General features: G+C 45.6%; 1 protein-coding gene across 1 annotated transcript in view; it reads right to left on the bottom strand.

Moving 5' to 3' along the window:
* Positions 1–9,548, bottom strand: part of LOC135370937 (uncharacterized) — a 45,439-nt gene extending 35,891 nt beyond the window's left edge. The window contains exon 1 of the mRNA XM_064604867.1: positions 8,235–9,548. Coding sequence (XP_064460937.1) covers positions 8,235–9,035 — 801 coding nt within the window. The 5' untranslated portion in view covers positions 9,036–9,548. The remainder of the gene's footprint in view (positions 1–8,234) is intronic.
* Positions 9,549–16,500: the final 6,952 nt, after the last annotated feature.

Genomic DNA, 16,500 nt, shown 5'->3' with positions numbered 1-16,500 from the left:
ACTGAACATATCCTACTTTCAAGAACGCAAGAGCGGCTAAGGCTTCCCGATCTCTCTCTCTCTCTCTTGTTTGTTTGTTTTCTCTTTTTTCTTCCTCTATATTGTTCCACCCACGAACGCGTTTCGGAGTAGCCAGTCCTTACTGGATCGGGACTAACATCTCCATGTTTTTCTTTCATTTGCAATCCAATCCGATTCCAGTCCAGATACCCTGTTAAAGGTGAAAACTGTACGGGCAAGCTGAGTTCTTTTCCGAACGGTTATTTTTCTGTGTATCCCCATAAGGACTAAAATTACTCCTTTTTTTCTTACTTGGAGTGTACATGCGCATTCATGTTTTCATGTATACAAACAACGAAGGCCATGATGTCACGAGCCCAAAGCTGCTATTTTCATTACAAGTACGCGTCGTTCGTATACTGAAAAGCGCGGAACTTCGCAGTATAATATCCTTAATGCCGACTAGTAATCGGCTAAAGCTATACGTCTCTCAATTTGACGTCTCCACGTGTTGTTATCATATATATCATTATCATTATATATCATACACCAATTGCAATCGGCTTGCTTGTACTTGCGCATATAACCGTAACGACGCGTTTTGTGAACTGAAATATCCCCCTCACCGCATTCTGGTTCCTTTTAAGTTTTCCACATATAACTCTCCCTCTCCCTTTATGTTGAAGTTATAGTCCACGAAGGAATGTTCCACAAACGAGAGTGCACATTCGTTACGCAACAGTGAGGCATAAACACTGTGGCGTCCTGATTTCTCCGTGTATCAAGAAACCACCCGCCGGCTTCGATATACGGGGTTGTTCGCTATCCGTGCCAGGATCTGCTCTGGCAGCGTCTTACATCACGACATGGCATCAAGGGCGATCCAATTAGTTCAGTTGCATAGATTGCACAGCCTGGCATCCTGCCCTTGGGTGTTGCCTCAACGGCTTCCCTGTGTGTGTGTATCTCGTTTCCGGTATTGGCGTTTCAGGACGCTTCGTGCATGCCTATCTCCGCGTAAGGTGCGATCAGAAGCAGAATTAACGCGGGTGCACGGTACACAATCGCCGTAACCGGAGTCCTTGGGTCGTTGTTACTGGCCTCACACCGTCTTTCGAAGGAGATCGACGTGTTTTTTTTTCTTTTTTTTTTGATTCCGTGATCAGGCCGCGAAGCAACTGTGGCTATATGAGCGGCGCAAAGACGTGGACAGATTTCTCGGCATGTTTTCGGCCGAATTTTCCAAGCCCTGTAATGCTTTTCCGCAGGCTATAAACTTGTTGCTGCATTCTCAGATGATTCTAAAACCCCCGCACCTATATGGGCATCTATAGTAGAACACTTCCTGGAATATACATGCATGGTGTGCACGATGATGATGATGATGATAACTGTGAGCGACAAAGAGGAGGCGGGAAGTGCGAACTCAAACGTTCATTCTAGGTCTAATCCTCCAAGGAAACGATTGTCTGGGTCCCTACTGTAATCAGGCACTCTACAAATAATAATAATAATTATAATAGTAATAATAATAATAATAATAGCAATGATGATGATAACTGGGAGTACGTTTCCACGTAAGATTGAGTCAGCCTTTATTTGTGTGCCGACATGCTGCATGCGCCGCCGGCTAGGACTGCGAATAATTTCGATCACATTATTCTTTGAACTCCAGTGCCCCTTTAAACTGCGCCGGAAATCTCCGACGCACCTCGTGCCAGACGCTATCTTCCCTTCCGTACTCAGTGTTTTTTTTTTCGTACACATTTCTTCGTTTTCTCTTACTTTCTTTCCAGTGCTCTCAGAATACGCATTAGTTAAATAATCGGGCATCTGGTATGCATCCAACTTTTTCTTTTTTTTTTCCCCCGTGCGCGTTTTCTTTGCGATAAGCACCTGACCTGTATCAAATCCACGTTAATGATCGGGTGACATAGGTCACCGAAGCTTATCTCGAGGAGAACATCCACTTTTGCTGCCGACTGTCGCGTGCGTCCTTGATCCTAGATATCGGCCCAGTTTCCTTCCTCTTGTCGCACGCTGTGTCCTAGATAGTTAGATGTCCTGAGCGGAAAACTTCGTTGAGCGGACAGAGAACAAAAAATGTGTTCCCGGAAGGTGCTTTCTAAGGAATGTGAAAAGTAAAGAAGCTTCGAGTCCAAGTGGATCTTGGAATGTATAGCTCTCAGGAAAGAGTCTTTTATGGGAATAGCTTTTACTCCATTTAGCGTCGAAGTTACTCTTCCTAGAATAACTACTGCCGTGCTACGTTGCTACGTTAAAGCTACTGTACGAGATAGTTAAATTACATTACTATCGCAATATTGTTAGGTTTAATATTGCCCCAATTTTGCGAATGATAATCAGGAGAGTAGAAATATATAATTAGCATACCTATATTGGCTTCGTTACTCGACTGTGCCTGACTGTGTGTAGCTTCGGACCGAATTTGTTCGAACTTGGAACCCAAATTGCCATGTAACCGTGAGGATCGCAATAGTACAAGCTAGCACTGTAAGGCACACATAAAGGTAACACTCACAAACACGCATATACAAATGCTGTATGGGACTATTATAAAGGCAAAACTTCAATGGGAACGGCCAAATACCGCGTGCACCATGGGAACGGCATCAGTTAGAGAGACTGCATAATAGAGCCTGTGCATGCCCTGAAAGAACACATACACGTTACTTGGCAATGTTATGGTAGAGGGTGAATAGTGACAACTAACTTTCGCCAGATAAACGCGTATTGAACGTAACATTTTATTCATCATTTATTTCGACAGTAAATAACATATTGCGTAAATTAATTAATAATAAAATATAATGGACTCTCATAATAAGGACCTCCCGCGTCACAATGACATCTCAATAAAATTTTCACTAGCTCTTCTCGCCACCACCACTTATCTGTGACGTAATATCTTCTACATCATACGCCTCAAATCGGCCGCTTTTATTTCTCTGCACACGATTTATGGTTACTCCGGCGTTTGTAGACAAAGTAACGTTTTCTGCTGTTTCCTACCTTTTTTTTTTTTTCCTGGGGGACAGCACACCGGCGTGATAAGGGTCGGAGGTAAACAAGTTTATATATCCGCCGTAGAGCAAATAACAGCTCGTCCGCTATTGCTTCAACTTCCGGTGAACTGCGCGCAATAATGCACCGGAACACTCATCTATAGTACGGTTATAGCGTTACCGTCTTTGGCGTTCTAAACGCATATAGAGCACACACGCACACCTACTTGACGTTCCCCACCCCGGCCCGTTTGTGAATATCGCGCATTGTTGCAAACATATGCTTGTTCCTGACTATAAATGTCGCAGCTAATCCAACCTCAGTCGATGTATAGGATAGTTGGACGTAATGTAGTACGATATAGTTGGACGTAATATAGTAGATATAGTAGGATATAGTATAATCCAACCTCTCGTCCTGAGGCTGATTGATTGATTTTAAAAGAAAAAAATGGAGATGGTAGGCTCCTGAGGCTCTTCCCGTAACAACTCAGTCAAAGTATGTAATGTAATGTAGACATATGTAATACTGAGCACGTTATTATTATTTTCATTCCCCCCCCCCCCTCAATTAGTCTGACAAGATAAGAATTCCTTGTGTAATTCCGGTGAGAAACGTGAAGGAATATCGCCGCTTTCCTTTTTTATATTGAGCTCGTTCGTGATTGGCTACTGCCGTTGAAAACACGATCCTGATTGGCTGACTCTTTGTTGTTACGTCACGTCGACGCGTAAGCAGACTTTCTCTATCTAGGGGGTGTTGGCTGTGGCCTCTACTTCCAGTACGACCGGGCAGTCATTTGATGTATCGTTAGCTTTCTCTGAGGAAATAATTTCTCGGGTACACCGCCTCCCAAGATCGTTGCGAAGAGACATACTGTACGACCACGACCAGACGAGCACATTGATGACGCAAGGGTCTTCGTAAATGGTCGCTCAGATTGTGTTTCTGACCTGCATCTTTCTGAGTGTTTTCCGGTGTTGTGAATTGTACAGCTCGAATCAGAGTTAACTTGAACGCCATTATTCCTGCCTGTGGACCTTGGTGGGTTTTGATTATCTACTTACAGTCAGAAGGGTGACGGAAGGTGTTGTTTACTGCTATAGGCGCTGCCCTAAGGTGGCTTTCTTTCCGCTTCGTAGACTGCAGCGGTGTTCAATTTAACTTTGACGCGAGCCGTACACCTGGTGCAAAGTTACGTTTTGCCACGGCCGGGGATCGCGAAAAAAAAAAAAGACTCTAGTAAACTCCACCCTCTGTACAACGATGTGTTTGTCGCTTATGCCAACGGTGTACGCAAGAAATGTATACAGGCAGTGCAGATAGAAAGACAAAACAGACGGACGCGTTTCGAAACATCCTGTCGCACACTGTCGTGCTGACAGAAAGCGAACCACATGTTTTATCTGCCCCTGCTATCTCGTGATCTCGTGGGAGTCATACACGCACCGGCTGTGCTGTCTGAGGTTTTCCCTGAGTTGAGTTTTCTTCGCAGACGAATGTCGGCACGGTTTCCCCTGAAGTCGCCCCAGGACGCATACTAACCGCCCCCCCTGTCCCCCACTCCTTCCTGCTGTCCTCTCTCCATCTGTCCACGTCTGCACGCTGCTCATAGCCACAGTTGCTTCGCGGCACAAACACGGAATCATATATCACATTGTGGGAGTCAAAGATAGCGTCTACACGGTATTCTTTTACACTTACGTCTATAGGGTGTGAATGTATGGCACGTAGCTTTGTGACGCAAGTTTTACACAAAATTAAAGGGCATTTCGTGCATCAAACGGCGTAAATTTCGAAGGTCATATTCCACTGAAAACACCATATCATTAGGGCTATTTTTTCGGACGAGTGTTTCGCAGTCACAATATTCAACATTGTTATTACACCTTTCAGTTGAGCACGCGGAATAAAAACAAGTGTTCTTTTTATTATTTTTGATTCCGTGTTAGCGCTGCGAAGCAACTGTGGCTATGAGCGGGTTATAAACACGGACAGATGGAGAAAGGACAACAGGAAGGAGTGCGAGACAGTGGGAGGCAGTATGCGTCCTGGGCCGACTTCAGGGGGAACTAGCTGTGCCGACATTCGCCTGGAAAGTCTGCCGGAGAACCTAGGGACAACCTCAGACAGTAGAGCCGGTCGTAGGATTCGAACACAGCATTTCACGGCCGTCCAGCACGACCATTTTTATTTCCAAACCCCCCCCCCCCTTTTTCACGCTGAGTGATTTAACGTACATCGTATAGCTATGCCGCTATATATATATACAGTGCTATTAGGGATGGGCCAACCACATCCGCGAATCCTCGAATCCTAGGCAGGGATTCGAGATTCCAGATGTGATGTGATGTGAATAAAGAAAAAAATGGGGATGTGAGTGTGAGTGTGTGTGAGATTCCAGAATTCGAATCCCAGTGCCCAAAAACGGCGAATCGAATGATAATGATGATGATGGTTATAAGAAAAAAATTGGGAGGGGAGCCACGAGCGACTAAATCGGACTGGCTACGGAGTGCACATAGGTAGAGCAAAAAAAGCTATTTGTTTTCTTCCACCAGTGAATCGAATCTTTCGGATCCACCAACCACCCCAAGCAGCACAACATCTTGGCCCAATATTGGACCAATATTGGCAAAACTAACCCAGGATTGGTCCAATCTTGGCCCAATATTGGCAATACTGGCCCAGTATTGGTCCAATATTGGGCCGCCATTGCCAGTATTGGTCCAACATTGGGCCAAGATGTTGTGGTGCTTGGGACGGTAGTTTGTTTCTTTTTAAAATCAACAAAAATCTGCATTACTTTAAAACTTTCAGCTGTGGTTTGTTGTTTGTTTGTCTACATTGCTGAAACAGTTCAGGCAGGAACTCTTACATAACAAGTTTAAAAGTAACATGGTTTTGTTTTTCATTGTTTCTTAGTTCTATGGAAAGAATGCAGACTCGAGAGTTTATGTATTTCCTGTAGTCGATCAACAACACGTTAAATAAATTACATTTAGGTAGAACTTCCTGGGTCTGTTTTCTCTTGAAAGTGAACTATTATTTAATTTGTTTTTCATTAAACAAATATATCAAATTCTGCTTCAAAACCCCTTTCAATAGAAGTGTTTTCTGTTTTCTGGCTCTTTAAACTATTTTTTAAGAAAGGATTCGAAAGATTCGAGATTCACAGAACCTTCCTTAGATTCAGGTTCGAAAAATTCTGGATTCGTCTCATCTCCAGCAACCACGCAATCTGCGAACGACAGATAAAGCGAGGCCGCATCCGTCTATGTTTGGGCCTCTATATTTTTAACGTGCCTCGTACGCTTGCTTTTGTTTGAGTTGCGTGTGAAATAGCAAAAGGACACACAAGTAGAAGGCACGTCGCATTGGGCGTCCCAATTGCATTGCCCTTGAAGCACGTCAGCCGAAGCAGAACCAATTTCAGGCAGCCAGTCACACGAGCTCCAAAGTTACACGACACAACATCCCCTCTTTCCAAAGCGCTTTGTTACCAGGGGGTTTGGAATTTAAGAATTGAAGCTCGAGCCTGCCATGCGGCTTCTCGGAAGGCAAACAATAAATAAATTAAACGTTCCAAAATAATAAATATATTACCAACGGGTTATTGTACTCGCATAATCAAGCACACATATAGAAGGATGTGCTTAAAAAACCAGTTACCCTTGTAGCTTTCAATCGTTTCAAGCCTCGAGCTTCGCGCCATTCAACGATCACGCAGTTTCCCACGGTGGCAAGCGACGTTGTCCACCATTATCATGCAGATAAGGATAACGATCCCGCGGCTTCTAAGTTGCATGTTAAAGGAAAGTGAACGAGGTAACAGTGTGAAGTGAAGGAGATGACAGTGTGAAGTGAAGGAGATGACAGTGTGAAGTAAGGGAGATGGCAGTGTGAAGTAAAGGAGATGACAGTGTGAAGTAAGGGAGATGGCAGTGTGAAGTAAGGGAGATGACAGTGTGAAGTGAATGAGATGACAGTGTGAAGTAAGGGAGATGGCAGTGTGAAGTAAAGGAGATGGCAGTGGTGAAGTGAAGGAGAGACGGCAGCGGTGAAGTGTGCGTGTGTACGTTTGTGATGTGAGTGTGTACGCGTGCGTGCGTTAGGTTTGTGACGTATGTGCGCGCGTGTATGAGTGAGGTGTGTAAGTGTTTCTGATGTGCCGATGTGTGCACATATTTGTGATGTATGTGTATGCGCGCGTGTGTATACGATTGACTTACAACATCGAAAAATGTCGAATGAGCAGCATAGTTGATTTTATTCAGAATCCTGCCCTTATTATAAATGTCACGTGACTCTTAAACCGTTTTCTAAATATTATATATGCAGGAATAGATTCGAGACATTGCGATAATAAAGCGTTCGTCCGAAGCTTCAATAATTTTGGGTCGTTCAAGCGTCAGCGTTGGGTCGGAGGACGCCGATATTTTGAACAGAGAACATTCTTCCATTGGGCGGTCCCTGGCTCTGGAATAGTCCCTGTTATAAATGTCCAAACGGACGCAACGGACCGAAACACTATATAGAGCCCTTTCACGTCCGTTTCGTAGCGCTAGCAACAGTTCGGGGAACCGCGTGCATGAGGGAAAGGGGGAAGGGGCAGCTAGTGTTAGGATATAGCTTTCTTTTTTGGGAGCTGTGAAGATGGGGTCCAGCCTGGGAATAGCAGCATTCGTGGGGTGACGCGTTCCATGTCTCTTTTCCATTTTGTTCTTCTATTCTTTTGTTCGCAATTTCATTTACTTGAATTCCTATTCTCAATTCACTCCTTATTTGTGTTACCGCGGAATGTACCACCGGAGGCGGCCGAAAAGTAGCACGAGCGCTGCTTGACAAGGGCATGTCCCGTGCGAGTACCCAGATCAGCTGCAACTAACAGCAAAATACATAATATAGTCGTACGTACTTACAGACAAATGAGCAAGCGAAACACGAATCACGTGATAACGTAAGTGTCATCAGCTTACACATGTGCACGGCAAACATGGCTCTCATTTGGAACTATACTCCGATGAAACACTGCATTGTAAATGTCTGGCGGAAGTCGTTCTCGACTGGAAGCTAGGTCTTCTCAAAAAGTTAATAAATATGTGTATACCGCGTCAGCATGTCCTTTTGCAGTTCATTGCGATGTAAAGCGTTAACGCATACAGAATATAATGAGTAAGGCACAAATTCGTGAAAATACCACTCACCAGGTACGGGAGATGATTGATGGCAAACGACAGCAACGTGGAAACCGCAACAACCGTCCAACGATACTCCGGCACTCCAGATTCGCTCAGCACTCCTACGTTGTAGGGTCTCCTGGATGTCTGCCTCCCGAGCACGTGCAGAGGTTTCGAACTGGAGGAACTCACACTGCTCCCCGTGCTGGACGTCCCGTACTCGGGTGTAGCGGTCCTCATCTGTTGAAGCTTGGCTTTCCTTCCCAGTTGGCAACGCTGGACTTCCATCACCACGCTCATTATGACGCTTCCGAACATGAGCACACCGTACAACACCACGATAAAGATCGTGTACCGGGCGTCCCAGAAGTTTGGATGTATGGAACACTCCTCCGGAGCCTTGGTCGAACGCGCGAAAACGGCGGCGACGCCGATAAGCACGCCGATGATGGCCAGGACAGCGATGTGGTACCTGATCTGGTTCCTGCGCACGCTGAACCGATACCGGTACGGCCATCGTACCGTTAGTACCCTATCGATGACTGCGGACGCCAGTGTTGTGAGCTGGAAGGTGCGCATGGCCGTGAGGCCCCAGACGACAAAACCACATGGCGCATCGAACTTTGGGCCAATTAGACGTAATACCGCGAAGCCAAAGCAGAAAAGGGCAGTCACGAGGTCTTGACAGGATAAAGAGAGTAGGAAAAGATCAACAGTTCGCCATTTTCGTCGATACGTATGGAAGACGTAGATTACCCAGAGACTGAGGACGACCAGCACCGGGGATGTGGCCGATATGGCCAACCAGAGGATTGGAAAAAGCTCCATGGCAGTAGCGAGGACGCGAGCGATGGCACAGAGGAGTCTTACATACAAAGCATGGCACTGAGGGAGCAGAGAGAACTCTTGACCATGCCATCAAAATTGGCGCCGCGAGTGTTTCTGAGTGGAAGGTATACTGGGACGCTGCAAACCAGGTTGCGCAAAACAATTTTTTGTCAGGCACAAAGTGTCGTACATGCAGGGGAGAAAACGAAGAAAGCTATCGAGCACACACTGTTGAGAGAGCCAAAGCAGGACCTCACATCACGATACTGAACAGCGAAGCGACAACACAACCCCTGCGGCGAAAGATGAAAGCTTCTTGCACTCTGTTGCGGTTCACAGGGATCACTCACTGTCTCGGAACACAGCCGCAGTCGTCGAATCCATGCACACAAAGTTTTATCCTGAGTAATATCCTGCCGCGTGCTATCCGCCGCTGTCAACACAAGCCATCGCGGCGGGATGCGACCTGTACACTGACGAGTGTTCGGCGCTCACCTAGTCAGACGGCTCCAAAATGTTCCTCCCCTACTATAGGGGGTGAGGGGGGCACCTCTTTCCACGTCGACTGACCGGATAGCGCCTCTATGCTGAGGGCTACATAGCTGTGTAACGGCGGTTGTAGCCGAGCTGAAAATGTTGGAGGGAAAAATACGAGACTTGCGTGGGTAGGACCGCGCGTTCCGCGAGAGACACGCCTCATTCTTACATCACGATACGGGGTCACAGGATCCGCGGAATGATTGAAACAGCATTACTGTTTACGTGTCGCATGCTGGAATAGCACGTCGAAGAATTATGAGGTAGTTGCACTGTAGTTTGGGCTTTTCGAAGCAGAATGGTATGCTTCTGCATAGTGCCTGGCGTTGTCCTGGTGCCGAAGGGAACTTCAATGAAATATCTTAGTACCCGCACATAATTTTATCTGCCAAGCTGTGTACCTTAACTAGGACATGATTGATTGATTATGAAAAAAAAGGAGAAAATTGGCTCCACATACACATAAATCAGAGGTAGAATTAGCTTCGAGTGCTAGTTTTGTTTTGAGTGATTGCCTTGTTGCTTGTTGTTTTAGTTCTCTACTTTGCTGTACTGCTGAGAAAGCCTCGACCTAGCCCTTGGCTAGCACCGGACAAAAATAACACCAACCAGTCAGTCAGTCAGTCAGTCAATCAATAAATCATAAGATCGGTAGTCTTAGTGGCACAAACACCATGCACTATTAGTGTCATTCCAAGTGTGGGATTTCTAGAAGGATCTATATAGACAGAAGGAAGTTCCGCAAACTTATGTAAACGCCGAAGGGAAAAACTAAGCACGTATGCCACTCCCGCTTTTGCCCTGAGGAATTTCTTAACCGTAGAGAGACGTCACTTATCTCCGCTAGGTGCACCGTACAAGAGAGAGAGAGAAAAAACTATAACAACAACAACAACAACAACAACACAAGATTATCAAATCGTGCGTATACGTTGTGGACGGGAATTGTGAAAGCTTCGTTTCAATTTTGAACACTGCAATGGTGTCTGATTAAAATGCCGCGGAGTTTTTATATGCAAATGAGCCGAAACCAAAGCGCAGCGTCTCAGGAGCCGGAGAAGATGGGATTTCTGCTTGATTTCTGAAAAGCGAACAGACTTCAGTTTTGCTATCATTCTCCAGAAAATTAAACTAGCAGCATTTTACTTACTCTATTTACATTACATATTATATACGGCTTTGCATTAAGATTTTATTTACATTTTATTTACTTTTCCTGTTTAGATTGTGTGAAAAAAAGTTATTTCGTTGATTATAGTCTTTTTCTGAACTTCATTTTGTAATTTTAATTTCTGCGTATATTCAGCTTGGGAACAGCTTTCGGGCACTGCTCGCGGCCTAAGTTGGTACGCATACGGTAGTGTTCGAATACTTCTGTTGTCGCACTGATCTCCTTTCCCAAATATGCGCTAAATTCCCCTATATAGCCATCCGACTACCTTAAAAAAAAACACACACGCAACATTGAGTCAAGAAAACGTTACATGGTTCAGGAATATGGACACGTCTTCTTGCCGCACCCTGCATAAATCGTACCAATTCACCTTCCGGAATGCACTGCATTATCAGTCAACTGTCGCTAACGGCATCTTTTCAGTTCGCATAACAGCTTGTCCAATGGAGCACCTATGCACTTCATTTCGCTTTACTAACTCCTCCGGGAAAGATCCGGTTGGCCGCGTTTGAAAAGAATAGCAGATCCGCCAGAGAGGCGATGCAGTTTTGTCGCTGCTTCACTGAGCACAAGATAGAGTCCTCACAAGTTGCACTGCTTCGTGGTTAGTTACAGGCATCGGAAAATGTGGCACCTCGAGAAACATCTATACAAGGAGACGTCAAATGCCGGAAGCTGATCGAGCGTATATATTTTTATCGTAATCGCTCAATTTTAAAAGCGAGAATTGCATGATTGACGCGAGTATACTCCACTTCCGTCCACTTTCCGTCTTCGCAACTGACGGAAAGATAACAGAACGAGCACGAATTTTGAATAATCGTGAAAGGTAGAAATGATGCAGTCGAATGAAAAAGCCACACAGCGGCGGGAATGGAGGCACGGAGCTTTTGGTTAACGATTAAGTTCGCTACGCCTTATCGAAGACACACAACGCAGGGCGGAGGCTATGGCATCTAGTGAACACCATGGAAAGTAACTGTGTTCCATCTCTACTTCCCTTACTACTTTCCATCAGAATAACAATCCATTTCTGAAGCTCAGTTCACTATCGAATATTTCGAGGGTATATACATGATTCCGTTGTCTGTAAAGTGCAAGTGCGTATTGTTGTGGTGGGTTGAGCTTTTTCGCCCTACCCCCTCTGAGACACGCGGTGTTGAAAAGAATAACAACAGTAAATAAAAACAATAACAATACCAAATTACGTCCGCATTCGCCTCCTACGATAGATGACACACAAACCGACTTCTTTACTTTTAGATCTCCTCAGCTGTGTAGACGTGCCGACCAAGTGGGCGGTGCTCAAACTTTTATCTATGCACGCGCAACCACCGACACGAAAACATCCTTTGAAAAAAAGAAAAAGAAAAAAAAGTCTTTCACTTCAGTTTTGCTTCTTGACGCAATGTTGGTTCGTCACGCTGCGTCGCTTAGGTATTGAGGCCCGTACGTGCGGCAGATGACACCATTACACACGAGGCGTAGGCGGAACTGGTGGAGGCAGACATTCCTGAGGCGCTCGAGTGATACCCCCGCTACGACAGCACATTGCATCGAGTTTCATCAAGGCCAATAGGTCGTCAAGTACAAGTTCAGACACTTAAGAGCCCACGCGTCTACGTTATTTTAGCCGTCTTCGTGGGCCTGCGCTGCTGCGCAGTCACCGTTCGTGGGCAGAGGCTCGCCCGGGATGAACTTCTCGCATATACGTGTCTTATATCAGGTGCAACACTCAAAGTACTGTATTTTAAATATTTCTGCGTTAATATGTTTTACTTAGTACTTTTTCAGAAAGCTATTCGTACACTCTGTTTGAAATACTTCTTTCAGTCAACGCGATAATTTCTTTTCGTATGTTCGTTTGTCTTTATACTATGTTCCTTTCTTATATATAGCTTTCATTGTCTTTTTCTTGTTCCTTTCACACACTGTAGAGAAGGATAAGAACTTATTGGCCAAGTAGATTAGTTTCTAAACGGGAGTAATGTTGACTGACGAACGCTGTAGAATGCATCTCTAAAACAATGAGCCTTCGAAAAACACACACACAAATGAAAAAAGTAACTACTTTTGTCACCAATAACTCAAGTATATTAATGAAAAAAAAAAAATTGCCGGAGCTTTTTGGCTACACGCAGAGTGTATGTTTCTAAGTGCTCAAACGTCGCCATGCCAGTACTGGACAGCTGTTTCGGCCTTATTGGGCCATCGTCAGCAGTACCCAGGCAGGCAACGTTTGTGCGGGTGGCGTCAGAAGGTCAAGTACATTAAGTTCCTTTAAATTGGTTTACAACTGTGGCTTTGAGCGGCGTACAGGCGTGGACACATGGAGAGAGGACAACAAGAAGGAGTGGGGAGAAAAGGGGAGCCTTTTTCATGTATTTACTACTCTACTGTAATTACTTTATATTCGAAGTATTTGTTCTGTATCTTAAGCACCTTATTCCGTGTTCAGTATCGTATATCTTAAATATATTTTTTATGGTGCCTTGTACACGACTGGACTCCTGGAGATTCACACGCCTGAAAAGACGTCGGTGATATTCATTTCTCCAGCATGGCAGAGCGGCACGGGCAGCCCGTGTGGCAGGCACGTACATTTGAAACTTGAGATGGGACCGCTGGCTCCCACGGTTACTTAAGCCAGCCACCGTACCACGACGCCCCCGCAGTCGGCGAGTATATACGTCTTGGAACGCAGCCAATGGGCAACTATATGTTGCCTCTTTACAATTGGTCCAGTTGTGCCGGCAGAATGTCCTCACATTTGTCTCGTCAACGGGAGAAGAGACAAATTGGGAAAGGCAAAGTACGAGACCATTCTTTCTCCTCTGTGTTTGTAAAGGCTCAATCAAATTTGTGTGCACCAGAAAAATCGTAAGGAGGGGTGCTAGAAGAAGCACTGCGTGTGTGTGTGTGAGAGAGAGAGAGAGATCGCTGAAAGCGAATGATTTGTTTGAAGGCGATGCCCTCTCCCAACGTTCGAGTCCGCAAGCCGCCATCACAGATACGGCCACGGCCAGTAGCACCTAGAAACAAACCCTGATCGCTTATGATGTGCCATGCCGAGTCCACCAATCACAACCGTGCTTCGGTGGCCGTAGCTACGGAGACGAGCTGTCATGAGCCGCATGGGCAGTCGTTTGTAGCTAGAGAAAGCCTGTGTTTGAAATCGTCTGCAGCGATTCGCTGAATCCCTACTCTACCTCGGCATTCCTGGTATCCGATCCTGTCCAATCCAAATCGTGCTTTTCTCTCGTTCTTAATAGTGAGTTTTAGTATATCGTACGCTATCGCCTTTGTGCACGTAAAGGATAGCGTTTGTGGTCCTGTGCACACGCAAGACACAAGCGCAGAACCACTACGCTATCTCTTACGTACGCAAAGACGACAGCGAACGTTATACTAAAACTCACTAATATGTTAGTACGTTATCGTTCTCTAAGCTACCGTATCTCTCATTGCGGCTCCGTTGTTCGTATACCCCTCTTCGCCATCTTGGTTCCTCTGTATTATGAGAGCTCTACGGTATAGTGGAATACCACGACCATAATAGGGTGTGGACATGCTTCTTCAAGCTAGATAGATATCATGCCATCAAATTACCTTTCTCCAATGAGGGCGCGTCCTGATCAGAATATATCTTTTTACTCTGATTTATATATGTGTAGATACGTAATTACACCATCTGTGTCTACATATCTACTGCAAGCATCTACATATGCACATCCTGTATCCGATCTTTATCGCAACAGCCGTTGTGTCATTTCTATTGTCATTTACCGTTCTGTTTGCGAATGATATATGGTCGAACATCGAATACAGCCAACCCTCGAACGACAAACATCCAAATATCATTCGTAGGGTTGACTGTACTCTGTACGAGGTCCACTGAACAATGGGAGTCGACGTTTCGCAACCTACGTATTTTGGATGGCGTTACTTGTTTGATATCCATTGAAGATTGCGTGTTGTATCGTTGAAAATGCATCCACGAATAAAGCGGGAAGAATTGCAGCGGGATAATGCCAATTTAGCGAACGTACCGTAAGCTTTTGCATGGCTATCATGCAGCGTGAGAAGTGGGACGAAGCGGAAGGTTTGATAGCATTCCTCTGAAGCCATGCATACTGTGTGCGAAGCGAATGATGGACAACGCGAAAATGAATGCGGAAGTGGACCGCCACATTCCTTATTCACTTCTCAGGGATTTAAACTTCGCACAGATCAAATCCAAAATACTGGAACGCACTATATTGTAGAGGTGGAGGAGGCAGAACCCGCAAGTGGAGCAGAAGAAGAGGAGGAAAAATAACGCGAGGGGGAACCGCCACGGATGTTCTCCAACGGGCTTGTTGTACTGTCCATATACAATCTAAAGCTGGGACAAGATATATACGTCGTTTCTTCGCACGCGAGGCGGTGCGTTTCATAACGCATATGATACTTGATATCAGTCGCTTCCCGTGTGTATCAGAACGCCATTAAAATACAAGGGGAAAATGAAGCCGAAGCTCGATGGCTGCCCCAGCTAGGGTCTTCCACGCCGTGACTGGGAGGCGCTCCTGGTTCGAATCCTGGCGCCAGCTGTGCCGTCTGGATGCTTTACAGTATCCGGTGAAGTCGGCCAAGGACGCACTATCCTCCCCTGCGATAGTCGTGATGTTGCCCGCCTGCGAGCAGCTCCATCCCTACCGCGAACAGCTTGGGTCACCAAATAGCGTACCATACCATACATCGACAACCTTGTCGCTTATTGCACTCCTGGTTGCAGTTTTAGCTGCCTTCGCTTCTTCTATCGTGCAACTTAAGAGCTCCTAAGTAGGCGAGCTCTCAATATCAGCTCGTTCCATACCACATCTTTCGTAAAAAAAAAAAAAAAAAAGCAACGAAGGAGTAAAAATGACATTGATAAAACAAAGCAGCAATTCCTTTGTTCGAAGCTCGCTATATTGCACAAATTAAGGTCCGAGGACACTTCAAGGATGGCACCATCTTTCAAAGACAGAAGCAATATTATTTCTCGCGTAAAAGCAGGAGCCGCGGTCCTGACTCTGGTCTTGACAGTCTGAGCCGACACAATGAGATATGGATAATGCTTCTCGGGAGAATTATAACAACCTCCTGTCACGCTTACCCTCGTCTCTAGCGTCTCGCAAGGGACCAGTTCCGCATGCTATGTAGGGAACGTTCTTGCATATATTCTTCTGTCGTAGCCTCTTTGTCGTCCACTCTCATATAAGGCTTGACCATCACGTCTACTGGAAAGCCAACGGCTCGGTATGCAAACTTTGTGTTAATGACGCACCATCCGTGATTTGTCTTTCATGGGTTTTCGTATCGTGAGCAACGGCACTGTGATCGGTCTGTGGGTTATTTTTGCCCCGCCTGAGGGCGGAGAACGGCGTGTCCAAGCAATAGACCTCTACCCGAGAAATGTCACCATGACGTTGGTAGACACACTGAAACCGAAATCGGAAAGGGAAGACTGAAGGAAAGGTTAGCCAGGAAAAGAGCCGGCTTGCTATTCCACAAAAAATGAACAAAGAAGAAAAAAAACGGAAAGAAAGAAGAAAAGAGACAATATAACAACGGTCACATGCAGTTCATGAGCCCTGAGGCTCTGAGGAGAGCGGCCAAAGAAAAGCCGTTACAGCCAAGCCGGAGCAGACGGCAACGGAGGGCCGGTGTTCCTACGGGGAAGGTGCTGCTGACAATACAAGAGTTCGTGTGGGTATGTCAGCTTCCACG

This window comes from Ornithodoros turicata, chromosome 10, assembly GCF_037126465.1.
Source record: "Ornithodoros turicata isolate Travis chromosome 10, ASM3712646v1, whole genome shotgun sequence".
Classification (NCBI taxonomy): domain Eukaryota; kingdom Metazoa; phylum Arthropoda; class Arachnida; order Ixodida; family Argasidae; genus Ornithodoros; species Ornithodoros turicata.
Note: the sequence above shows the minus strand (reverse complement) of the source record. Positions and strands in the feature narration are given on the sequence as shown.